This window comes from Corylus avellana, chromosome ca8 (genome assembly GCF_901000735.1).
Source record: "Corylus avellana chromosome ca8, CavTom2PMs-1.0".
NCBI classification, from domain to species: Eukaryota; Viridiplantae; Streptophyta; class Magnoliopsida; order Fagales; family Betulaceae; genus Corylus; species Corylus avellana.
In genome coordinates this window covers 14,501,550-14,527,400 of record NC_081548.1, presented here as the reverse complement: position 1 = coordinate 14,527,400, position 25,851 = coordinate 14,501,550, and the positions used below count along the sequence as shown (strand labels likewise).

The window sequence follows — 25,851 nt, the reverse complement described above, 5'->3', positions numbered from 1 at the left end:
TTTATTTTATTTTATTTTCTTAAACCACCGAGAGAGAAGAGAGAGAAATGATTAAAAAAAAAAAACTATAGTGCTTACCTAAAAGTAGCTAATTAAAAAGAAAAATATGTATTTTAGATAACGAGAAGACAAGACCGGGTTTTTGCTTCGTATTAGTTAAATATACACAATATGGAGGTTTAAGAGCATCTGCTGAAGATGCTACAAGTGAAACATATATATATTTTTCTACTCCAACATTAAAAAAAAGTTTTTCTCTGCACTAGTAATCACTGTCATCATCTCTTGATCCGATGAATCTCCTCACAACAGCAGCTACAGCACCAAGAAACAGAAACAGAGCTAGGACATCAAATCCACCTCCAACGCCAACGGCAACACTTGGACCAGGAGCAAAGAATGAAAATGGTGACCAACCCCAGCCACCATAGAATGGTACACCATAGCCATAACCATACCCACCAACTAAAGGTGGGGCAACTGGAGGATTAATGTAGATGTTGGTCCTGCAAAATAAGCTTAATTATTATCTCAATAGACTGGTGGGTGGTAATTTTTTTTATAATCATATGAAGACACATTCTTGGATGAGAAATCAAAATGGAAAGAAGAATAGGACAGAAATTTTGAAATGAAGCCAATAAAACATCCATTATAAGCCTAATGGACTTAATTGAAAAGTGATTCAGAATTGAATACAGATGATAATATCAGAAAAAGGATGTTCTCCTGTGCACATGCTCTGAAAATTTCATACATTGGATCCATATGAGATCAATAAATTGAAATTGACTCAAATTTATTCTTCTAAGATATAAAGTACAATATTGAGCAATCTAAATTCTGATAGATATCAATTTTTTTCCTTTTTCTTTTCTTCTTGTCTTAAGGAACCGTCCTCTTTTAATAAATGCCACCTGCTATTTGATTTTTTTTTTTTTTTTTTTTTTTTTCAGGGAAATGCTTATGGTGTCCAGACAAACAAAATTTGTTTCATATCCAAGGTGCCACAGAGCAAGCAACATCTAATGGCTCCTAATAAATGTATCCAAAAGCTTAAGCCAATAAAAATGGTAAATTTAATCAGATTGTGTTACAAAATGAGAAGGAAAAAGGAATATTGGTGTTGTTATATGGAGATGGAATAATGGTGTCTTGAGTGTAGATATGCTTATGAAGACCTATAAATGCTGAAGAAAACATATAAATTGAAGAATCAAAATAACAATGCATGTAGTAACTAAATTGACTAAATTTATTCTGGTAAGCCTGTGAACATAAATTGACTAACGAAAATGGTAGCATAAAATGATATTTAATTTCTATGAAGGGTCATTCCTCAATATAATTCTCAAACCAGAAAATGATCTGGATATATCTTGAAGACCCCTTCTTGGTTGTCTTATTCATCACCCTTTTTTCATCATCGGCTACTTCAATTAAAGAAGATAGAAGTTTCATGTAAATAGACCAAACTTTAGAGAGAAAGAGGAGGCTCGATAGTTCTATTACATAGCCTACCTCACACATTTTATTATATAGGTTTGAGAAATATTCCAATGACCAAAATACCAATGTACATCAAACCCTAACAACTCTTCTAACATGATGGAAACTGAATAAGTAATGGATCTCCCATTGTGATCTGAGCTTATAACTTCACATTAAATCCATAGGATTTTCTGAAGTACGATCAAAAGACACCAGCAGCAATCACCAACACCATCTGAACTGCAATTTATGTTTGCAACACAATTTGGAACTTAGAAGTAGCATATCTAAAACCACCATTGAATACTCACAAAGCCTAATGATTCAACCACTAGCCACCTAGGTTTCCTGCATACTCTAAACTAAGTCAATGTGTTTTATCACAACGCAACAAAGACCTTGGCTTAATCCATTTCATGACCATATTAATTGATAACTTCTTCATTATAAATAGTCCTGCTACAAACTATATGGTTTCTGCATCTTATTATAGGAAAAATAAATCACTGCAAAGCTTCCCAAAAGAACTTAGAAGCTTAAACCAAAAGCCTTTGCTTTTGATGACTTTTAAATATTCTTCAAGTACTCAAAAGACTTCCTCTTCCAAGTTTTAAAAGAAAAATATACTAAAATCATGTTACACCTTCCAAAACTCTCCTACGGCATATTCATGCTTGTCTCTACAAAGGCTATAGTTCTAACATTATTATAAATCAGAGTCTTATAATGATTAAGAGCCATACAAGCTCTATACAGGGATCAGAAACCAGAGTTTCAGAACAGAAATATCATCCAGTGGGACAGAATTTTCGAGCTGTGAGTTAAGAATTGGGCAATTCATAACTGAAAAACAACATTTTTAGTGATCATTTTTCTCCAGGACACAGATCATGATAATTTCTCAGATTTACTCCCAGAATCGGCATTCTCTAGCAGCATTCAGAAGTTGTCGAATGTGAGAAAAATTAGTGATTCCTTCTTTTCATGATAGAGCCTTTACTCCACAGCTCATGTGATCAAGCACAGGCGGAGAGCACAAATTTGAGTGCACGAGCGGCCTCTACTAGAAGGACAGCTCAAGCTAGACCACCACTCGAGCAGCATTGGGCGGTGGTCCTTTAGTTGATGCTCGATAGTTTCGATTTGAGTACTCAAGGAGCACTCAATGGTGTGCTTGAGTGCCTCTCTTGCAGCAGTCCGATTTTGGCATTTTCTGAGTTTGGCAACATTGTGATGTTATTTGCTCATTGATTTTGAATGAATTTCCAGCACCAAGTCCTTCCACAATTATTCTAGTTTTCCTTCTGCTGATAACCATTCCATCTTACAAGATTATAACCTTTTTTGTAACCTTCCAACATTGTTATAAGTTTAGAATGGCTGTATTAGGAGCAGTTATGGACATCAATAAAATTTCATTCTTTCATTGATAAGATTATTTTCAATTGGTACTTGAATGAAAAGGATTATCATGCCTTTCTCATGGTAGGGTATTACATAAACAGGGGATTCTCCATCAATGCCCAGGAACTACAAATGGAAAAGTATTATTCGATCTTGACCTATTTAGGAATAAATCTACTTATAGTTGCTGAATTAAATGGACTGATTTAGGGGAGGAATCAAGCAGTGTTCATGTCTATGCCAAAACAGAGAAGCATTCCTTGTGAGTCTAAGTCCATGCTTGGTAGTTGGTGGCTGAGCTGGATCAGACTTAACATTCCCACCCCCTTGAGATCAACCTTGTCCTTAAAAGGGTGAAAATCAAGAAGCCAGCTTTTGAGTAATGGGCAGCTTCCCATTGCTCATGGTCTTTGCCCTTCTTGTGAATGGTGTGCTAGTTTAACACCCACATGGGTATATCAACTGCAGTTTGCAAGATTCCAAAGTGGTTTCCATCCGTTCCACCATGGTGGTGCCAACTTCATAGCTAAGGATTGGATGTTCTTGGCTGATCTGAGAATGGTCAGTCAAAACATTTTAACATTAATTTGAATGTCTTCTAGCAAAAATTCAGTCCACTCAATGATGGCCGTGGTAAACGTGATCCACAGGTACCATTGGAAAGCCTCTCCTTCCAAATGAAAAGAGGCTATGCGAAGAATTGCTCAGCTCGATAGAGCCACCCCAATGGTTCACCTCCATTGCAGCGAGGAAATTCGAGTGACAAGGTTCGAGAATGGAGCTCTCAGTGAGCCTAGGAGGTTTGATGGCTAGAGGAATCGATGGAAACTCCAGTGAATGCGACGGTGGTGGTGGTGCATTGGAGCAGCTTCCGCTGACTTTGGGTTAAATGCGGTGAACGTTTTTGGATAGACAAACAAACTCCAATGAATGCGGTGGCAGCGGCAATGCGTTGGTTTTTGCTCTATCTTCGTTTATGGGTGAGGACCATTCACAGGAGGATCAGTATAATCTAATACAAAATGATGAGATTATTTTGAATTGGTAATTCATTGAATTGGATTCTCATGTTTCATGGTATACTATTACATAAATAAGGGATTCCCCATCAATGCCCGAGAGCTACAAATTAAAAGGTATTATTTGACCTTGATCAAAGGTTTATTAGGAATAAATCTACTTATAGTTGCTAAATTAAATGGAGTGATTTAAGAGATGAATCAAACAATGTTCATGTCTATGCCAAAACAAAGAAGCTTTTCTTGTGAGTCCATGTCCATGCTTGGTAGTTCGTGGCTGAGCTGGAAAAGACTTGACAATCATCATCAAAGTATGTGCTGATTTCTGAATTGAAAACACAACTTTTCATTCACTTCTATGTATTCTGCTACGCCATCTTGAAATTAATTCCATCTCGGTTTCAAATTGATACATGTGGACCATCCCAAGCAAGAAAATGTTTAATCATATCCAACTTGATCAAGACCAACTTTAGTCAAGCTTCTATTTAAGCATACAAAAATTTTAGATCCCAAGTAATGATGGTTCATAAATTTTCTCTAAGAAATGAACCACTTGCCAACAAATTGGAATCTTAATTTTTACTATAGCGTAAAGCCTTCAATTTTCAAGCCTAGTTGCGCCTCTTAGAAACACAATCAGATTACACACCACACACAAGTGGATATAAACAGCTCTCACTCTCGACGGCACCAACAATCTCAGAAAAGCAGCAACCTTTTCAACTGAAAATGCATTCTGTATTCTCAAACAGGTTCCGCCAATATCTATCTAGTGTGTTAAGAGTTATTTTTCATCGCAAAAGCTTTCCCAAATAAAAGGAGTAATGGTACTCAGTAGACTGCCAAACATCTAAGAGATGATATGGTAGTGAAAATCAGCCTTTAATTGACAAGGACAAGTAAAAAAGAAAAATTAAGAACTAATTCTCACTGGCACGTCATTCTAGTTGTATGGCAGTCCTATAGCAATCTCCTAAATAACATTTCTCGAATAAAAAAGTCCAACCAATAAGAATCAATCATAGAAGGTTCCAAAACCAATGGCCTAATTTAAATCACAAAAACAGTGAAATTCAAGGTACCTCGAACTCGAATTATTGTTGATTCTAGGTGCTGACCGAGGAGCCGATGGCCGGAAAGCCTGGCCGCCAACTCTTCCTCCAGTCTTGGCCGCAGATGCATCATGAACTGAGCCCAGCGTCAACACCCCAGCTGCCAGTGTCACTATTGCCAGCTTAGCCAACTGGTTGTCAATCTTCCTAGGAAACCGATTCCCAACACCCAAAATTGTCTCAGAAATAGTTTGCCAAACACTAAAAACAGTCAAAAAAATACCCAATTGAAAGTGTCCGGTGACATTACCTTGGAGAATCTTGGTTGTCATCAGGTGGGTACCTGCATGAGATGGATTTAGCAGAATGGAGAACCCTTGTCTTGGGTTTGTGGGTCGGTGGAGCACTGAGGGCGTTGGCGAGGAAGCTTTGCTGAGATAAGGCTACGGACATTTTTGCTGTTGCCAATAACTAACGGCAGAATCTTGGAATGTTACTCCTGCTGCAATATTGTACTACTAGTTTTCTGTTGGATTTTTTGGGTTGATCGGAAAAGTCTCATCTTTTGATATGATGCTGAATCTGCCACGTGGAAAGATTTGAATGGCTAAATAGAAGTTTCAAGAATTAACACTTAATATGTATATATATATATATATATATATATATATATATTAGTCCATATAACATATGTAATAAACAAAATTTTCATAGGTAAGAAGGGCCATGGCCAATAGCCTAATACTGACCACCCTTTCCCTTGATGCTTTTCACGACGTTTAATTATATTGCAGTCTTATAACAATTTTAATTATATGTTTGCACCTGTATTTTTAAAAAAATTGTTATAAGACTGCAATATAATTAAACGTCGTGAAAAGCATCAAGGGAAAGGGTGGTCAGTATTAGGCTATTGGCCATGGCCCTTCTTACCTATGAAAATTTTGTTTATTACATATGTTATATGGACTAATATATATATATATATATATATATCAAAGTTTTGACTGCCGAAATCTATCATGATCAATAACTCAAATTCTGTCACTAAAAAATTTAGGCATGGGCAATGGCCTTTAGGAGCAAGGTAAAATAGTTTTTAATGCAACGACAACAATGTAGAGCTAAAACAATACGACTAAAATTAAAAGAAAAATGATTGGTGTTAATATTTTTTTTATTTTTTTCTCATTTCTTCTTACAAATCAAGTATTAGATTTGTAGACATATATGAACTCCACATAAGTCAATAGTGGACCTTACAAATCTAATAGTTGATCTATTGAATTTGTAGTAAAATATAAGAGAAATATGGACAAATTATTGACACCAATCATTTTTAAAATTAGAATATATTTTTGAAACAATTATTTTGTTTCTTTTCTTTTGTTTATTTTTTTAATACCGAATATATACTAATTTTATTTTTTATATATTAATTTGATATTAAATCTTAATATATTTTTCATTTATGCTTTGATTTTTTCAATAAAATTTTATGGCTCTGTCCATGATGATGTTGTAATAATTAGCCCTTGTGTCCCCAAGGGGTAGCTCAATCAGCAATGGATCACGCCTCATAAAACGGAGGTCACTAGTTCAAATCTCCTTTGCTCTTTTCCTTGTGTGGACATGTAAAAAAATAAAAAATTTGGTAATTCACCCCCCAAGGCTTTGATTTAATTTTACTTTCTTGTATCGTAGTTTTTTACAGCACCTTAGCCAAATCCTTCGTAAACAACATGAAACTAAAAGATTCCTAAAATTTATTGGAACAATAAATAAATCGAACAATCAAAACTCTTTTAAGCCAAATCCATCAACCAAAGTGTGAACCAAACCAAATTAAATGCTTATTATATATATGGTTTGTAAAACACATCAACGACCGTCGACTAGGGAGAAAAACTCACTCTATCACCAAAGCTTCATCTTCTTTTTGACATGATTAGATTTTCTCAAGGCTTCGTCTACTTTTGCTTCTAGTCTATTTCCTTTACCCCTTTTTCTAAATCTTTCACCATTCCTATATATCATCCTCCTTCATAATATCCCCATATTATTTCTAAAATCACTCTTCGCTTGTTTTTTTTGTGTTACTATGGAAGACTCTCTAATGTCCCAGGATGCACTGCAAGCCCTCATAGCTGAAACTGAATCACTGGGCCGGGATACTCCAGATCAACTAGAGGTTCATAATGGAAATCCTACTTCTCAAGAGGGTTATGCGTTTATAGGTAAGCTCCTAGCTTTGAAAACCCTTAACACTTACCATGTTCGTCAAACCATATCTGCGGTGTGGAGTTTTGCAGCACCTTTATCTATGGAGGTATTGGCTCCAAATAAATTCTTGTTTATAGTACCAAATGAAGATCATTTTAAACGAATCTCCAAACAAGGACCTTGGAATGTTCGAGGATCCCTGCTGCTTCTTCAACTGTGGTCTCCTGTCTTGGCTATTGATGAAGTGAAGCTTTTGTTCTGTTCTTTCTGGGTGCAAGTCCACAATCTCCCTCATCAATATATGACAACAAAAAATGCCATTAAAATTGGAAATCTTCTGGAGCTCGATAACAACAATTCCTCTTGACTCATATGTCGTCAAATTATCCATTTCAAGGTTGAAATCAACACTTCCAAGCCTCTTGCTTCGGGTTTCTATATTCCCTGACCAAGTAAAAAACCTCACTGGATTGCATTTAAATATGAGCGCCTGGATGATTATTGTGTTTCATGTGGGCTTATTGGGCACAAGAAGGGAGTCTATCCTGCACAACAAAAATTGATCCCTCCAGATAAATATGATAGATGATTGTGGTATTTTTGTGACCAAAAATATCAATTTAAAATTACCACTCGCAATAGGATGAATCCCGTATGATAGGGCTATATTGAGGGTGTCGAACCTCAAGGACTGCTGAGGTTTAATTATTCAAATTTGAAAGATTAAAATTAACTTAATTCAAAAGAGAAGGATTTGTTCGTGTAAATTTAAAGTGCATGAAAATAAAGAGAATCAATATATGAGAGAAAGAGAGTAGGGTATTGACATCACCGCGATCCGCACATCAATGGTTAACCATATTTAATTCTAGCAATTCATTCTATGTATGTTATAATTTAAACAAGAAAACACATGAAAATAATTTCATACAATCAATGGAATAGCATAACCCATCTTCGGTTGCCACGAATCGCCTACCTAAATTACACTAAACTAAAATGTAGTACGATCCGTCTTTCCTATGTATGGTCTATCTAACCTTATTGATTGCATGCCAATTAAGAACCATTGTATAACCATCATTCTTATAATCATAGAAAATAAGAATGATTTGAGATCAATAATAGTAAAATAATTTCTAAGACAAGATAAGAATTTTACTAATATTGAATTGGAATTAAAGAACAATTGCATTTAATATGAAGAACAAAAATCAATTGTAGCAATCCTCATGGTTATACAATCAACATGAATAAATTGAAAGCAAAAATTTAAATACAATCAAACCATTGTGCTTGGAAAGGGTTACATCAATACCCCACAATTGGTTTAGCCACTCATGATCTTCTAAACTCCACAGGCAATTTACTGAAATTTTAACTCTAGAAAGCGATATGTCGGTTTACAATATTTGGAGCCCTATTTATAGGGATTAGGAGAACCCTAAAAACCCTAGAAACCTTGAGAAAACTGGAGGTCAATCTCCCAGTTCAATTGGGAGACTAAAACCTAAATCCACGCTGGAAAAAAGATTGCTGTCGTGCAATATGCGCTCGTGTGCACTTGATTCGAAGTTTTGTGCACTCGAGCTTAGCTGTTGTGCGCACGAGCACAGGCATGCGCTCGATCCTTGGCCGCAGATGCTCGATCGCAGGTGCGCTCGAGCTCAAGAATGGTACGCTCGATCCTAGATCCAGAATGCCCAGCTTTTGCCCTTTTAAGCCCAATTTTCAGTGATTCGTCAAATAAAACTTGAAACACAAAAACAAAACAAAAATCAAACAAATAACAATACTAAGGAATTAACATATGTAAATTAAGGGGCTTGAATGTGCAACATTCGGCGCTTATCAATAGACCTCTTCGTACCACTTCTTATGTGAGCCTAAGGTTGGTTGCTTCGGTGCCATCAGAAGATTCAGACTCTGGAATTTCTTCAGCAGCTTCGGTGGGAAATAGTCCTGGAAGCATAGCTCCAATTCTTATCCAAGATTCTCCATGCATAAACCAAGGCCAAATGGTGCCTCATGTAGCAAGCAACCAAAGGGATTTTTCAGTTGCCTCCTCAAATATGTTTCCTGAGCAACATGTGGAGTCCTCAACTAATTTGGTTAGTTCTTAACCAGCCAAGTTGCAGCAAACGTGGAAAATATCTCCACATACTCAATCGGTTTGCCAACTAATGGATAAAGGTAAATCTCCTCAACTCCCCATGCAATCTCATGACTCACCATGTACTTACCTTCTCATAAATGCTCACAAAAGTCTTCTTCCATTTCTATACGCATATGCACCAAATACCCAATAGCTGAAGTCCACTTTTCCCTCTTTTGGAAGTCTATTTACATCCACGGCTCCCACTCAGGTTTCAAAACCAGATTTCTTTAAAACATTTCTCACTACATGGGCCCAAAATTCAGACAATCCAAGCCTTAAAAGCCCACCCCCACCATTTCATTTAACCCCTCATATAATTCAAGCCCATCCCTCCTCCACTCAGCCCATGTACTACCAACTAACCCATACAAACAGCCCCTACACCACTCGTAAAATCCCCTCAAACTCCCACAGCCCACCTAGATTTTGCCCATATACCCTTACTCGTCCTCACAGTGCTGCCCTCTCCTCCTCTCCATCAGCTCCACCGAAGCTCCCATATCCCTCCAACCCACCAACCTTTGTTGCACCTCCTTCTACACCTACGGCAAGTTTGCCTAGAGTGAAAGGGAAGTCCAAGCTTGTTTACAATGAAGATGATATACCTCTAGCCCAATTGAAAAAATCTCGAATTGAACAACAAGCCTACTTGGAGTCTCTTTCTAATTTGGAAATTGTTGTGTTATCTCTCACTGAATTACAAGATGCTGCTCCTCCAAAGGGAACTGTCCATAATTTCTTGACTAGCCCTCTTCACGGGCCTCATGGTCAGATACTGAATGTTATGCCACAGCCTGCCATGGCCTTTGCTCCGGACGTTTTTGCGGCCTCCTTAGTGATTGATTCAGCCTCTATTAATATTTTTGAAAGGAGTAGCTCCACTACAGCTTCTTTGGCTGCGACTACGGTTCCTCCTTCACTTTGTTATTTCAGGGCATATAAGGGAAGGCGCAGGCTTTTTAATGACTGTGTATGGAAGTGAGCTGGACAATCTATCATTTCCTGGTCATGTTGATGATTCACTAGAGGATTTGGAGATTTTGGAGGAGTGCCGGGTGAGGCCTCCTCCCCCTGCATGATGTTCTTAGCATGGAATTGCATAGGGTTAACCCGTGCCTCTGCAATTCGTAGCTTAAAGGTTAAGATTCGAATACATTCTCTTGATATCTTTTTTTTGTCTGAAACTAAAACTCAACCTTCTAATGCCACTGTTGTCTTAAATATACTAGGTTTTTATTTGGTGGTGCATACTCCCCCCTCTGGCTCTAAGGGATGGGTTTTGTTAGTTTGGTGTCATGGTGTGAATGTAGAATGTATTTCGACTACTGTTAACACAATAAATGTTTGGTGCTACTCTAATCCTTTTAATTCTCCCTAGTTACTTTCTTGTATTTATGGTCCTCCTGTACATAAAAATAAATCTAGCTTTTGGAATTCTCTGATGGATGCGGGCAAGGATTATATTGGTCCGTGGCTATGCATTGGGGACTTTAATATGATTTTATCTCAATCTAAAAAATATGGCGGTAGGCCTTATGCATGCTCCTCTAATGACTCATTACATAGCTTTCTAGATTCTTTTGGTATGATTGATCTAGGGTTTTCTGGTAACCCTTTCACTTTGTCTAATAAACGACAAGGTCACCATCTTATTAAGGAGCGTCTTGATCGAGGAATTGCAAATTCTCACTAGATTCATTTATTTCCCACTTCTTTATTCAGAACCTCCTTGCGCATTCTTTTTATCACAACCCAATCATTTTGGATACAGCTCCTTCAAATCTTTATCTACCTAGACCTTTTAGGTTTGAAGAATTTTGGACTTATGACCCTTCTTGTGGTTCGGTTATTTCTAAGGCTTGGAGTCCTTGTTTCAATGGCTCTCCCCCCTTCATCCTAGCCAAGAAACTCAAAGCTACCAAAGCTGCTCTCAAAGCTTGGAATTCTTCCCATTTTGGAAATATTCAAAAACAGATTGCTTCGACCTTGCAGCAACTTGATTTCATTTAGCAATTTGTTCCTTTTACTCAAACTCGTGATTTATAAGAAAATTTTCAAAAAATTATGGATGATCTGCTTATTCAGGAAGAATCTCTATGGAGGAATAAATCTAGAGAGCTTTGGCTTACATGTAAAGATTTGAACATGAAGTTCTTCCATGCTTCTACTATTATCAAAAGACAGAGGAATGCAATTGATTTCTTAAAAATGCCTTCTGGGGACTGGACTTTTGATAGACTTGAAATTGGTAATTGTTTTACTTCTCATTTTGAGGCCTTATTTTAACTTAGATGAAGACCTATTACACTCTTTGATAATTGTATCTCTTATGCAAATAACGATGCTATCTGTGCCATTCCTTCGGAAGAAGAGATTTTCTCCGTCTTATCCAGTATTAGTTCTACAAAAACTCCTGGCCTTGATGGGTTTACTGCTCTCTTTTATAAGAAATATTGGAGCACAATTAAAGATGTGGTGCTTTCAAGCATTTGAGATATTTTCGGGAAAAATCATCTTCTGAAAAAGCAAAATCACTCTTTTATTGCTCTCATTCCCAAACGATTGGGTGCATCTTCTGTGGATTAGTTTAGACCTATTAGCTTGTGTAATATTATCTACAAGATCATTTCAAAGATCCTGGCCAATCGGTTCAAAGGTTTGCTTCATCACTTCATTTCTCCTTATCAATCTGTCTTTGTTCTTTCCAGGAATATTCAAGATAATACTATTTTGGCTCATGAACTTCTTTACTCTCTCAACTCTAAGAAAGGGCGAGGAGGACTTATGGCTATTAAAATTGACATGGAAAAAGCTTTTGATCGAATAGAATGGAATTTTCTTCTAGCTATTCTATCAAAACTTGGGTTTCATTCAACTGGGATCAATTGGATTCGAATTTGCATTACTTCTCCCTCCTTCTCCATTCTCATCAATGGAAGCCCCTTTGGTCCCCAGCCAAAGGGCTTCGTCAATGGGATCCCTTATCGCCCTTTCTTTTTATTTTTGGCACAGAAGTCATCTCTCGGCTTCTTCTTCAACAAGAATCTCATGACCTTCTTAAAGGAATCAAAATTGCTCGCAATTGCTCCCCGATTACACATCTTTTGTTTGCGGATGATCTCATTATTTTTGCTAAAGCCACTTCTGCAGAAGCAGTTATTATCAAATCATGCTTGGATAAATACTGCCTTTGGTCTGGACAGGCTATCAATATTTCTAAATCTTTAGTCCACTTTAGCAAAAATGTTGTTGCCTCTACTATCACCAGTATTTGGGGCGTCTTTCCCTACAAGCAGGCTTTGGCAACTTCCAAATACCTTGGTGTTCCTCTCTTCTTTGGTAGATCCAAAACTGCAGCTTTTCAGGATATCTTGGAGAAGGTTTCTGGCAAAATGGAGGGTTGGCAAGCTAAGACTTTGTCTCAAGCTGGACGTACAATGCTTATTAAATCGGTTGCAACTACAATCCCTTCTTATGCTATGAGCACTTTCCTTCTCCCTTCCTTTTTGTCTTCTTCCCTTGATAAGTCTTTCAAAAACTTTTGGTGGGGTTTTCCAAAAGATAAATCCAAAAATCTCTCCTTGAAATCATGGAGCTCTATTTGTCTCCCGCGCAATGCTGGAGGGCTTGGATTTCGTCGTGAGCATGAATTTAATTTGTCTCTCATAGCCTAGTTGGGATGGAAATTGCTTTCAAACGCTGATTGTCTCTGGGTCAAACAGCTTCAGAATAAATATATCAAATATGCGAATTTTGTTTCATCCCCTAATCCCTCTTCTGCCTCCTGGCTCTGGAAAGGTATTCAAAAAATCAAATCATATATTTCAGTGGGAGCTTGTCTAAAGGTCTAAAGGTCCTCTTTCACATCTATCTGGTCCTCAAATTGGATCCCTACTATTCCATCTTTCAATCTTATGCCCAAATTCCCAAGCAATCAAAATCTTCCCTCTCTTCAAATTAAGGATCTAATCAATCTTTTTTCCACCAATTGAAAGTTTTCTTCCATTGACGCTTTGTTTGATCCTGTATCAGCTCATGAAATTCTAAAAATTCGTATCTCCACAAATCCAAGACAAAGTACATCTGGACTCCGTCCACTTCAGGACGTTTCTCCACTTCATCAGCCTATCACTTTATTTTTGCATGTTCTTCCATCCTCCCCAACATTGATCCTTCCTCTCTTTGTTGGAAATCATTATGGAAGCTAAATCTCAACGACAGGCTCAAATTATTTTTCTGGAAAATAGCTTGGAACATTCTTCCAACTAAGGAGCGATTAAGCCAATTGTTTCCTTCCATATTTGATACTTCTTGTCCTCTTTATAAAGTGGCTACTGATTCCATGCATCATCTGTTTTTCAACTGTGTTTTTGCTCGTGTTGTTTGGCGTAATTCTTCTGGCCATTGGACTCAGCAGCTTTCAATTTCTCTTCAATGGTGGAATGGATAAATTTGCTTATTTCTCCAGGCAGATATCTTGGTATTCCACGCGAGGATCATTATAAGTTCCAAATATTTGCCTCTGTGGCATGTGACATCTTATGGTTCTACATAAACAAAGCCTTTCATGACAAAATTGTCTCTGATGTTCGTAGTGTCTCCGCTCATATTAATAAAATCACTCTTGAGCATTTTCAAGCTTGGCATCCAGCAACACAGGCACTAGGGGAAAATTGAATTGCCCTTCCAAATCTTTGGTTCAAGATTAATTTTGATATAGCCATCCGGCACTCTTTCTCTTCTCAGGCAGCAGTTTGTCGAGATTCTAAAGGCAAAATTATTGCAATGATCTCCCAGAACAATCCATCTTGCTCTCCAAATTTGGTAGAAGCTTTGGCATCCTGTCTTGCGGTTTCCTTAGCATCTTCACTTAGTCTTGATTGCTTTATTCTCGAAGGAGATTCTGAAGTGGTTATCCTAGCTTTCCGTCAGCCAAATTCATCTCAAGATTGGAGGATCTCCTCCGTCATTTCTGATATTATAAACTCTATTCCCTTTGCTTTCTCTTGGGAAGCTAGAAAGGTTAACCGAAATACAAACTTCTGTGCCTACTATTTGGTACGTTGGGCCGCAGCCAGATCTCACTCTGACAGCATTTCCTTTCCCTCTTCCCCTTCCAATTCTTCTAGGTTTGTTAGCGGAAAGGACCATCCTTTTTTTGTAGTTTTTCTGGTTTGTAATGTTCTTATAAAAAATTAAAAAATTGAAAAAAAAGAAGCTTATTATTATGTCAAGAGCAATGCCAAACAGCAAAACCAGTGGACCAGATTGTTATCTGCTCTAAACAAAAGTAAAATTGGGTTTATTATTTTTGTAAGCATTGATTTAAAACCAGTTTTTTTATTTATTATAACTAAGGTGAATTTTATATATATATGGATTGAATTTAGGATACCATGAGTTATATTATATAAATAAATATTAAAAAAATAATGAAAAGAGAGATTGCTGAAGAGTGAAGGGAATACACTTAATGCTATTTTTTGGACGGACCTGTGGATTCCGGGTAAGCCCAAACTTAGGATATGGATCTCAGAGCCCAAGAGGCAATGGCCGACCCATTAATAGAAATTATTTGGAAAAAAAAAAAAAAATCAGGTTACCCAATTGCAATGGACATCACATGAATGAAGGCCAAGACCAAGAGCATATTTAGGCTTAGATACTGAGGGTCTATTTGGGATTACAGTTTCAATAAGTGCGATTTTAAAAATTGAGTTTTTAAAATTTAAGTTTTCGAAATCATTACTTTTTAAAATCGCAAAGACGTTAGGTAAAACATGTTAAACTTTTTTTTTTTTTTATCAAATATTTGTTATGCGAAATCGTGATTTTGGTTTAAATTCGTGCTTTTTCAAATAAGCACCCCTAACCTGCTTATAAAAATTGCAGATTTTTTTTCCTTATTTTAGATTAAGTGCTTTTTAAATTGCAATGGCAAACGCCTTATGTTTTGTGATATCTTTAAAAACGAAAATTATTCTTGCGAAATCACAATTCCGAACGTACCCTAACTGAGGTCGAGCAGAACTAGGATTGTTAGCGTATTATAATAAGTAGGAAACTAAAAATTAAAGACTATATATACTGAGAACTCAGGAAGAGAGAAAATAATGATTGGGAAAGAAAATAATGATGCATGGGTTGCTGGAATTGTCTAGGAACTTGATTACGTGTCAATTCATTTGTTCTTGCTTGTACATAATGAAAGTATGTCTAAGTGATTGATGTCAAAACATGTTTGGGGTTCTGAGTAACATGTTTGCAGTTCGATTAAATCAATTATTGACAATTTTATTGCATGTTCTTCATTGATTTAATATGATCTTATTTATGTTTGAATTCTTAACATATATAGCTTTGTTGTTTAAGCATTGATAGATTGCTCATATGGATTTTCTTCATTCTTTTGATGTTGTCTTCTTTCAAAATATAATTTTGATTGTCTTGACATGTGTTTGAAAGAGAAGAGAAACAATTTTGAGTTGTTTTGGCATGGTGATCGAACCACCATACAAGGAGGAGCTACATTTTGAACTTGTGCCCATCACCTTAGTTTAGGGTTCGTTTAGAGTTGTAATTTCAAAAGGCTAAATTTAAAAATAGAAATTTGAAAATATGATTTTTAAAAATGGTGTTAAGCGTTCGGAAAAATTATAGTTTGATCTTTAAAATTGTTATTTACCCTTTAAAATTACCCGTTTTCAAAAAACACCACATTGCTTGCAATTTGAAAATGCGAATTTTTTATATTTTCAAATCACAATTTTTTTAAAACGTAATCTCAAACGATTCATTTTTTGCGATTTGAATTAACATAGCACTTCTTGTTTATAAAATCACAATGCCAAACGTACCCTTAAAAGGCATAGGATTTTCCTTAAAACATTAGGACCTTTCTATCGTTCTTGAAATATCATTTGTCATCCAATTAAAGCTAGACCTTCCTGTTTATCTCTTAAGTTGTTTAGATTTCTTTTACAAGTTTTCTTGTGAGAATGAAAGGTTGACTTGTAAACCTAAAACAAGTAGGAATTTCAATTTGATTGGAATAAGGAAGCCTATGGTTAAGATTTCTATACCTAATTGGGTAAGGATTCTCATTTAAGCAATGTCATTGATATTAAGGGCTGGAAACCATTAGGAATCCTAATATTAATAATTCAATAGAATTCTCAAACCTAGTTAGATAAAGATTCATAATGAGATTAGGATTGCAAAGCTTTCTACTTTGACTAGAATTCTTCCTAGAACAAAGGCCTTGTTTGTTAAACAACATGGCAACACGACACTGTTCATTTATTTTAAATTTTTTAAAAAAAAAATGATTGGTATAAAAAAGTAGAAAAATTTTGCTTTGTAGTAATTTTTTTATTTGACTAGTAGTAAAAAGTAAATGATGTGATATAAGAATTCTTTCTAGAACAATGACCTTGTTTGTTAAACAACATGGCAATATGGCACTATTTATTTATTTTAAATTAAAAATATATATATAATGATTGATATAGAAAAGTGAAAAAGTAGTATTGAAAACTAAAAAAAAAATTGTTTTGTGGTAATTTTTTTTTATTTAAATAGTCGTAAAAAGTAAATGATGTAATATAAGAAGTGAATTGTGTGATATAAAAAGTAAAAATGTTTTAATATTGATTTTTTTGGAAAAAATGAGATGAATAGTGTTTAGTGGAATGGTAACACCACCAAAGATTCCTAATTTAACTTGGATTCCTTTTGGGATAAGATTCATAATGCTTAGAATTGGTATTCCATTAGAGAAATGAATAATTATTACTAGGAATGAAGGATGGTGGAATTGAATAAGTATTCATAGTCCTTAGTTTAGTAACAATATATATGCCCTAATTAAAATTACCGAAAAAAAAAACATAACTTCTTATTTTTCTAAAACTCAAATTAAAAAGAAAAAAAAAACAAAACAAATTGAAAGCTGATTTCTATCGGTGGCCAGCCACGCCCCAAAGAATTTGAGGGTGGTGCAGCCACTCATGGTGCCATCGAGGTGGGCCTTGGCCACCCCTAACGAGCCACCCCCGAAAGACTCCGGGGACTTGTACTTCATCTAGCTAGGATTCTTAATGTGATTAGGATTTTCATTTTGAATTGGAAAGTTAAGTTTCCTTATATATTCAATGTTATGATTACCAAGATGTGTAGCTACTCATCAAGAAATCCAGAATTTGAACATGGCCGTAAAAGTTCCATGCACTCTTATTCTCCCAGGTCCATCTCAGATATTATATATGTTTACATTTGGTCATTGCCATTTGATGACGGCATACAACATGGAAAGCATTTAAAAGATTAACATAGCAGCACCAAGGCTCATCAGAAGGAAGGAAAAAGGAGCACAACTTAAAGCTAGAAAAGCTGTGTGAAAAAAAGTAACTACACCGCTCCTACACCAGAGCAGGAAGAAACCAAAGACAACCCTTTCTTCGGCACTCAAAATACGTACGGAAAAAGTAAAAAGAGGAGAGTTTTTAGCACAAACATGTCATCCTATCTAGAAAGGTTTAACTAGTTAGGCCTTCTTTTTTCTCTCCTTGGTTTGTGCAGGGAGGGCATCAAACTGCATGCTGCCCTTCTCCCCCTCTGATAACTCTTGCTTCTGCTTCTTCACACTGTGTAATGCTGCTGGATTGTCTCAATGTCCAGCCCTTTCAGCTTCACCACCGACTCGACGTGCCCTTTGAGCGTGTGAAGCTCTCGAAGCCTATAGCCGCAAATCGAGAAAGAAACATGATTATTCATGGGGGAAGATCTTATATATATCTCATGAGTTTAAACACACAAGATAAAAATGGTGACTTACCTTGCAACCTCAGCTCGCCTCTTGGCTTGTTCTGCAATCTCAGACAGCTCTCTGTAGCTGCTCTTTTCAGGGAAGAGAGTAGTAGTTTCTGGTGGTTGAAGCCCATGGAGGGTTCTCTGAGCAAGAGCCCATTGAGCCTCTCTCTCTCCCCTGCCATAGTCTTTCTTGGTGGTAAAGGCAGTCTGTTGTTACATAGAGTTTCAGTTAAGTAATCCATCCAACTACTAGCTGATTCTGCATAATTCTACTTTCACAAACATAAGAGAAAACAAACCTTGTTGTCTAGCAAGTTCAGCCAAGCCTTCCCGCTTAAGATGTAGCGGATGGCAAATTTGATTATGTCAAGTGGAATGTAGAAGACAATGCTGTAAAGCCAGATGACTCCAGCCCATCCCCAACCCATTCCGTGTATCTTGGCAAAGCCCCAGTTGGCGTATACAGCAATGACAGTTGCAATCTGAGAAGACCATAATAAGTTAGCTTCTTGTAACATCATAACACACCAACCTTTGTTTCCACAGATCATCTGGTTTTTTTTCATTTTCATTCCATTTCCCTTGACTCCCCTTTGTGTAACCAATGATAAAGAAAAAGAGTTGTGTTTAATTGCATCTTGAAATGCATGACACCATGATTCTTACCAGTTGTGCAATTGCGAAAGCGGTGAGTAGTAGCAGTCCAGGGCGTTCGACGAAGGACCAGCTGCGAGATCGAGTCACAAATATCAGAGCCTGGCTCACAATACTCACTTGCAAGTATAAAGCAGCCATCATTTCTTTGGGGCTATCCTTGATGTGTCTGACACCAAATTTGTCCTGAAATTGCAAGAGCAGAAATCATATTAAACAAAAGTTTTACAAAGATAAATAAAGCTACCATCAAAGCATTTTTAAGCAATAGAAATCTCTTACAGGGAAGAAGTCAGTTTCCTTCATTAACCAGAAGAATATGACAGTCATCAATGCCAAGTATCCTCCAAGAATAACCCCTGTAGCAAATATCTCTTTCAGTTTCCAGCTATCAGGTAGAGGAGAGGGCTTCACTCTGTCCTTTGAGATTGTCATAATTGTTCCTTCAAAAGATAACAATACATGGTGTCAATATCAAAAAAGCTGTGTAAGAACAAAAAATGAGAGAAGAAGTGTTAAATATATTTAATAATAGCACATACTAAGAACTCACCATCATTTAGAATGGCAATGATCAGAACCATGAAGGGAGAGAAATCAAATTTCCATATCAGAGCAATAAGCATGAAACCAAACTGCAATTTAACAGAAAAAAGCATGTTGATCAGCACACATTTTCTAATATTTACTTATAGAGTTCAAAAGCATAAGTCTTAACTTACCACTATACGAATGGTGATGGAGACTGCATAAATCTGCAAAAGGAAAAGTAGGCAAACCCATAAATGTTTTACTCAATGGAAAACTTGGAATATGATCAAGAAGAAAAGAAGTGAGCAACTAACAGTGTAGTTCTTCATTCTTTGGAATATAGCTCTGCTAGTCAGCACTGCACTGATAATAACACTCAACCCAGGTTCTGTGAGAACAATGTCAGAAGCACCTCTTGCAGCATCAGTAGCATCAGCAACAGCAATTCCAATATCAGCCTTCTTCAAAGCAGGGGCATCATTGACACCATCTCCAGTCATTCCACAGATGTGCTTACTCTCTTGCAACTTTTTCACAATTTCATACTTGTGCTCTATACAGTGGGAAACAGAAATTAGTGATAGAAGAAATTATTTGTCCTCTAAACTAGATACTGAAGTGTCAAAATTTGTTGGCTTTGGCTAGCCAGCATACTAAAAGCACCAACCTGGAAATACTCCAGCAAACCCATCTGCCTTTTCAATCAACTCTTCAATGGGAAGGCCAGCAATGCTTTCATCCTTGTGTTGACCAAGTAAAGAAGCAGATGGGTACATGTTTGTTCCCATTCCCAGTCTTCGACCGGTTTCTTTTGCTATGGCAAGTTGATCACCTGCACATTAAAACATTAGTACCAGTGAGCATAAAAAAAATTTGCATTTTTAGGGAAGATAAAACAATTATTTGCTTTACCAGTAATCATCTTGACATTAACACCAAGATTGAGAGCCCTTCGGATGGTTTCTGCACTGTCATGTCTTGGAGGATCAAAGAGGGGCAACAAACCAACAAATTGCCATGCACTGCCAGGACTTTCCTTGGCTTTTTCTGGCACTACCTGAAAAAAAAAAAAAAAAAAAAAAAAGTGTTTATCACTAAAATGAAGAGGTGGAAGACAGTATTAGCTATTAAATCATCAAGATTGCTAGTAAAAACCTGTCTAGCAACAGCCAACGATCTAAGTCCGCGTTCAGCAAACTTATCAATAACAGCAAAAGCCTTCCTCTTAATATCCTCCTTGCAGTTGCAAAGGGTCAAGATCTGTTTACAGGAATTAATTAGTTAAGAAAAGGGCTTGACTAGGAAACCTTCCAAATAGTGTATTGCAATTTTGGGCTAACTGAACAGCATGAACATCATTACCTGCTCAGGGGCACCTTTGCTTGCTCGGTGCCAGTTTCCATCACCATCAATGTAAGTCAAAGCAGTTCTCTTGTCCACAGGATTGAATGGTAAGAAGTGAATCTCTCTAACACCAGCCCGAGCCTGCACAGACACACATATTTTAACATAACCATAATCGTTCACAGGTTTCTGTACAAACTTAAGAAACAACAAACTACAAGGCAAAGGAAAGTGATTTTTCTTTTCCAACAATTCAGACCTCTTTAGGGTCAGCAAGCATTCCAACAATGGCAGCATCAATGGCATCCTGGTTTTCAGTCCTAGAAGCCCTTGCAGCAAGCAAAATCACATGTTCCTTATCAACACCCTTAGCAAACACCTCAACCAAGTTTCTGTCAACACTAAGCTTGTTGAGGGTTAGTGTCCCTGTCTTGTCACTGCAAAGCACATCCATGCCAGCCATCTCTTCAATTGCAGTCATTCGCTTGGTGATGGCACCCTGCTGAGACAGCTTGTGAGACCCAATAGCCATTGTCACTGACAAGACGGTGGGCATGGCAATGGGGATGCCTCCAATCAAGAGAACCAAAAGATTGTCAATTCCATCCCTGTACTTTCGGTGCTGAATAGGGTACATGACTATGATCTCAATCAACATTCCAATGGCAATGGAGCAAATACAGAAGTTCCCAATTGCAGTGAGCACCTTCTGGAAGTGTCCAACCTGGTTGGTGCTATCCACAAGATGTGCCGCCTTCCCAAAGAAAGTATGAACACCCGTAGCTATAACCACAGCTTCAATTTCTCCTTGCTTACAAGTTGAGCCAGAGAAAATTTCATCCCCTGGACTTTTAGTCACCGGAAGTGACTCTCCGGTAAGGGCGGACTGATCAACCTTCAAAGGATCACCTTCAAGAAGACGGGCATCAGCAGGGATGATGTCTCCCAATTTGACGGTAATGATGTCACCTGGAACCAGAATTGCAGCTTCTTGCTCGGTCCATTTACCATCCCTAAGCACCTACATGAAAAACACAATGAAACAATGAGATGAAGCTTACACTTTTCATAGCTAAAACAGGCTCCACCCACCTACTTCATATGATTAAATCATAAATATAGGATTAATAACTTGTGTTCATTAGATGAACAAGAATTTGTATAAAAGAACTCAAGAATTGTGCATAACACTATAGCAAGCTACTGAGCCGGCCAACAGTTGCAACAGCAACTAAGGGCTTGTTTGGATATGCATTTGAAGGGCTTAAATGTGCATTTAACACTCAAAAAGTTCGTTTGAAAAAAAAAAAAAAAAAAAAAAAAAAGTATCCGTTTGATAAAAAAAAACTGAAAGAACTTTTAAGGGTCCAAAAAGACCAAAAATAACCAAAAACTCATTTTTAGCAAAGCTTAAAAATGAAGTTTTTGCCAAAAAACACTTTTTGACTTAAAAGTTTTATTTTTCAAACATAATTCCAAGCATGCTCTAACTCTTTACATCTACTCTATCCAGCTGAGCTAAGCATTCTATATACTAACAACAAAATCATCTAGCTTTCACAGTACTCAAAAGAGTTTTGTTTGTTTACTGATTCATTTTTATGTCTCATAATCATGAGTATGCTAAACATATGCCTCCTCAAAGTCCAAGCTTCCTAGCTATATTAAGTTCATCCATTGTGGACAACTTGACGCTCATGCTTCTTTCCAAATCATTTTTCGGATTAAAAAAAAATGGTAGCTTTCTAAATTAGTGTCTACATATTCACACTCATCATTGGTTGTTACCTTAGTTTTAGGAGCAAGACCAGCCATGAGAGCTGCAGCAGCATTCCCAGCATTGTTCTCCTCAATAAAACTGATGGTAGAGTTGATGACCAGCAAGGCAAAGATACCGACAAAGTCTTGCCAATCTGGGGGCTTTCCATCACCATTTGCCAATGCAATTGCCATAATAGCAGCAGCTTCCATGACCCATGAAAGGGGATTCCACATGAATCCCAGAAACTTGAGAAATTTGCTTTCCTGATCATTTGAAATTCAAACAGACACAAACCATCAACATCAGAATTTATAAACATTTTAATGAAAATTTGAATATAGATACTCCGTTTCAGTACGGACCTTTTTTTCTTCTAGTTTGTTGGGTCCAAAGATCAGGAGCCGGTTTTCTCCTTCCGCTCCAGATAAACCTTCTCTTGAGCATTTCAGCTGCTCGAACACTTCTTCAATGGGAATTTTTTCCTATACACAACAAAACAATTGCCAGGAAATTTGATACTCAGTACACCAACATATAGATTTTTTTTTTTTTTTCCTTTCTTTCGTTTTTCAAGTAAAAGTTGCTGCATATATCATCCAAAAGTACACAGAGATTCAAAATATACTATCATAGATTCAACTAGCGACTGTTGTTTATTTAGCATATAAAAGTACTTTTATCACACGTAAAAGCTACAGTTAATATATGCATAAGATTTGGCTTTCAAAAGTAAGAACATTGTTTTATCCAAAACTGAGTAATTAAATATTTTAAATTAGATGATAATAGCAAGTAATATTAGAATATATATATATATATATAGCATCTTGCATACTTGATGCACTGAGTTAAATTTCATTTAAAAAATATTTAAAGAAAGTAGATAAGATAATAAAAAATTTGTTGGAGTGAAAATTGTTTCTTTTTTTTTTTCTTTAAAGTATTTACGTAAAAGCCTGCGGCATCTGCTGCTGCTTCCTGCGCAGTCACAGAGGCGTTGACTCACGCCGTTATGTGGCAGGTGGGGTCACGTGATGGCTCTGGCGGTAAATTACTGAAGAATAAAGGGTAAAGTGGACGGAGCGAAACATTGAAAATGGATGAATCCAAGAAATAATTAAGGAGCTTCAGAAAGCGTCGAACGTGGGATTTTTTATTTATTTGTTTTAATGTAATGTTTACCGTTGGTAGGTATTTAGTTCTGGCAAAATCTGAGGGAGCATGCATCGGGCAGATCGATGATTCCAATCTCCAACGATATGGAAAGAGACGTTTACCAAGCAAATTCTGTTACTAAAACGGTAAAAAACACAAAAACAAAAAAATTTTGACTTTTTTTTTTTTTTTTTTTTTTCTAAAATAGACTAAAATTAACTTTTGACAAAAAAAATCAAAATGAATTTATTTTTGTTCAAAAAAGTCTTCTATATATAAAGAGAAATGCTTAGTTTTATTAAAAAGTTCATCGTTTGGCCATTTTAATCTTAGGTGGCATGACCCATTTTAAAATTAATAGATTTTAAACAATAAATTAATAGATTTTTGAAAAATGGTCATGCTACCTAGGATTAAAATGCCCAAAAGATAAATTTTTCAATAAAGCCAAGCATTTTTCAATACAATTTCCAACCGGACTAAGAGTTCGTTCGGGTTTTTTTTTTTTTTTTTTTTGGTGCTGTGTTCCAGTAAAAAGTTTCAAAAATACTTCTTTGAATTTTTTATTTAAAAAAAATCAAAATTGACTTTTAAAAAAAAAAATTATGTCAAACATTATGAAAAAAACAGTTCACCCAAATGCTAATTTTCTAAGTTTTTAAGTCGAAAAAAGCTTAAACTACTACGAAGAGGTACCAAAATTCTCTAAAACGAACGGACAAGATAGAGAAAGAACCCTTACAAGAGAAATGATAAAGTTGGTAAAATGAACAAACAAGAGAGAGCACTGATAAAAAAAATGATAAAGTTGGTGCATTTAACGATATAATGATTTAATTAATTTTAGGTAGAAAAAAGCTTAGAAATAAACGAGAGAACCCTTACAAGCCGAACATGATCCATGATCCATGATCCATGATCCTCCCCATTTAAAGATATAATGATTTATATAATTTTATATTATTAATGAAGCTTAGCATGGAATAATTACTATATATTTAGGATAATATTCCAGAAAAGATGGGGGCACCTTAAGGGAACTAAAAATGAGACGTAGCACCGTCACATGTTTAGATCTAGTTTCTATTGGATACATGTGACCTGTTTTGTTGGAGGGAAAAAAGGAAGGAAAACAAAAGAAACATCTTATAATATATATATATATATGTAAAGGAACGTAGAAACTCAAAGGTCTGGACAAATACTAGGCACCATAGTTGTAGCTATTCATGCATGTTATTATGTTGTAATTAATTCATTAATTAATTAACATCAAATTCAAAATATTGTTTTCCGGCGTACGTATATACCCCTAGATTTTCTAGCCAGCCAAACAGAGGCTCAGAGGAGATAGTTGAAAGGAAGTAAGAAACATGAAAAGGATATGAAAAACTGCATCTTTCGACCAGAAGTAGAGAAAGAAAAAACAAAGAAGTCGATCTGGGCATATTATGAAACCCATATTTGAAAGCTTACAGCAGACAGAAAAGAAAACACACAGCATCAAAATTTTCTCGAGAAAAAGAGATAGAAACAGCGGGAAGGAGTACGAACCAGATCAACGGTCTCGTTCTTGATCTGCTCAAGATCGATACCCTTGTCAGACGCCATGTTTGAGTGAAGCCCAGCAAGAAAAACAGCCGCAGAAGAAGATCAAAAGCAAAAATAATGGGTAGAATCGATCGAGGGGCTAGCCCTGGAGATTTAAAGGGCCATTGAATGAGAATTCTGTATCCCAAGAAACCAGAAAAAGTGATGAGGCGCACTTTCTCTCCTCTGCCTTCTCCTATATATATATAAAAGAACTAAGGCTTCGTAGTTCTTATTAGCATTTGCACTGTGAGAAAGAGAGAGAACGTGACACCGCCGTTTAGCTCCCACCCCAAGTCGACCTGATGATGATGGTTATGATGATGGTGATATGCCTTTGGGGGTCCCAACCTGCCCCTGACACACCCAAATTCAGGGTCCGGCTTGTCAACGTGGCAACTATCATGTGCCACCTGCTCCTCCTATCTATGCCCTCTTGTTGGTACCGTGCTATATACTTTCGGTATTCTCAATTTTGGTTTATGATATGATTTTATTTGGAGTAATAAAAGTATAAAAATGTGTTCTTTTAAAAACGCATTATTTTAAAATGTTAAAGTGCAATTTTAAATGCAAAGTTGTAACTTTACTAAATATTTAATTATATTTTTAAAAATTACGTTTTTAAATCGCACTTTTTGAAATCGCAAACTC

General features: G+C 36.4%; 3 protein-coding genes across 3 annotated transcripts; 1 reads left to right on the top strand and 2 right to left on the bottom strand.

Moving 5' to 3' along the window:
* Positions 1-92: 92 nt before the first annotated feature.
* On the bottom strand, positions 93-5,517 carry LOC132189923 (uncharacterized). Its single transcript, XM_059604766.1, has 3 exons — positions 5,280-5,517; positions 5,000-5,176; positions 93-506 (listed from the first exon to the last, which is right to left on the bottom strand). Exons 1-3 carry the CDS (start codon positions 5,420-5,422, stop codon positions 263-265), a joined length of 564 nt encoding a protein of 187 aa, XP_059460749.1. The 5' UTR covers positions 5,423-5,517; the 3' UTR covers positions 93-262.
* Positions 5,518-12,178: 6,661 nt separating this feature from the next.
* On the top strand, positions 12,179-13,024 carry LOC132190922 (uncharacterized). The gene has a single exon (XM_059605948.1). The coding sequence runs from the start codon at positions 12,179-12,181 to the stop codon at positions 13,022-13,024; it is 846 nt and encodes a 281-aa protein (XP_059461931.1).
* Positions 13,025-17,541: 4,517 nt separating this feature from the next.
* On the bottom strand, positions 17,542-25,464 carry LOC132189285 (plasma membrane ATPase 4-like). Its single transcript, XM_059603952.1, has 16 exons — positions 25,162-25,464; positions 22,815-22,934; positions 22,479-22,715; positions 20,950-21,711; positions 20,709-20,831; positions 20,502-20,606; positions 20,259-20,403; positions 20,014-20,178; positions 19,661-19,899; positions 19,538-19,570; positions 19,369-19,450; positions 19,098-19,258; positions 18,828-19,001; positions 18,461-18,643; positions 18,187-18,368; positions 17,542-18,087 (listed from the first exon to the last, which is right to left on the bottom strand). The coding sequence occupies exons 1-16, from the start codon at positions 25,216-25,218 to the stop codon at positions 17,991-17,993; spliced, it is 2,865 nt and encodes a 954-aa protein (XP_059459935.1). The 5' UTR covers positions 25,219-25,464; the 3' UTR covers positions 17,542-17,990.
* Positions 25,465-25,851: the final 387 nt, after the last annotated feature.

Excerpts from the sequence above, each read along its gene's own strand:
- LOC132189285 (XM_059603952.1), bottom strand. The coding sequence starts at position 25,218 with ATGGCGTCTGACAAGGGTATCGATCTTGAGCAGATCAAGAACGAGACC. Across the intron at positions 20,179-20,258 it reads TAATGTCAAGATGATTACTG|GTGATCAACTTGCCATAGCA; the intron begins GTAAAGCAAATA and ends TTTAATGTGCAG. Across the intron at positions 19,571-19,660 it reads AAAGAATGAAGAACTACACT|ATTTATGCAGTCTCCATCAC; the intron begins GTTAGTTGCTCA and ends TTCCTTTTGCAG.
- LOC132189923 (XM_059604766.1), bottom strand. The coding sequence starts at position 5,422 with ATGTCCGTAGCCTTATCTCAGCAAAGCTTCCTCGCCAACGCCCTCAGT. Across the intron at positions 5,177-5,279 it reads GACAACCAAGATTCTCCAAG|GAAGATTGACAACCAGTTGG; the intron begins GTAATGTCACCG and ends TCGGTTTCCTAG. Across the intron at positions 507-4,999 it reads AACAATAATTCGAGTTCGAG|GACCAACATCTACATTAATC; the intron begins GTACCTTGAATT and ends CTTATTTTGCAG.
- LOC132190922 (XM_059605948.1), top strand. The coding sequence starts at position 12,179 with ATGGAATTTTCTTCTAGCTATTCTATCAAAACTTGGGTTTCATTCAAC.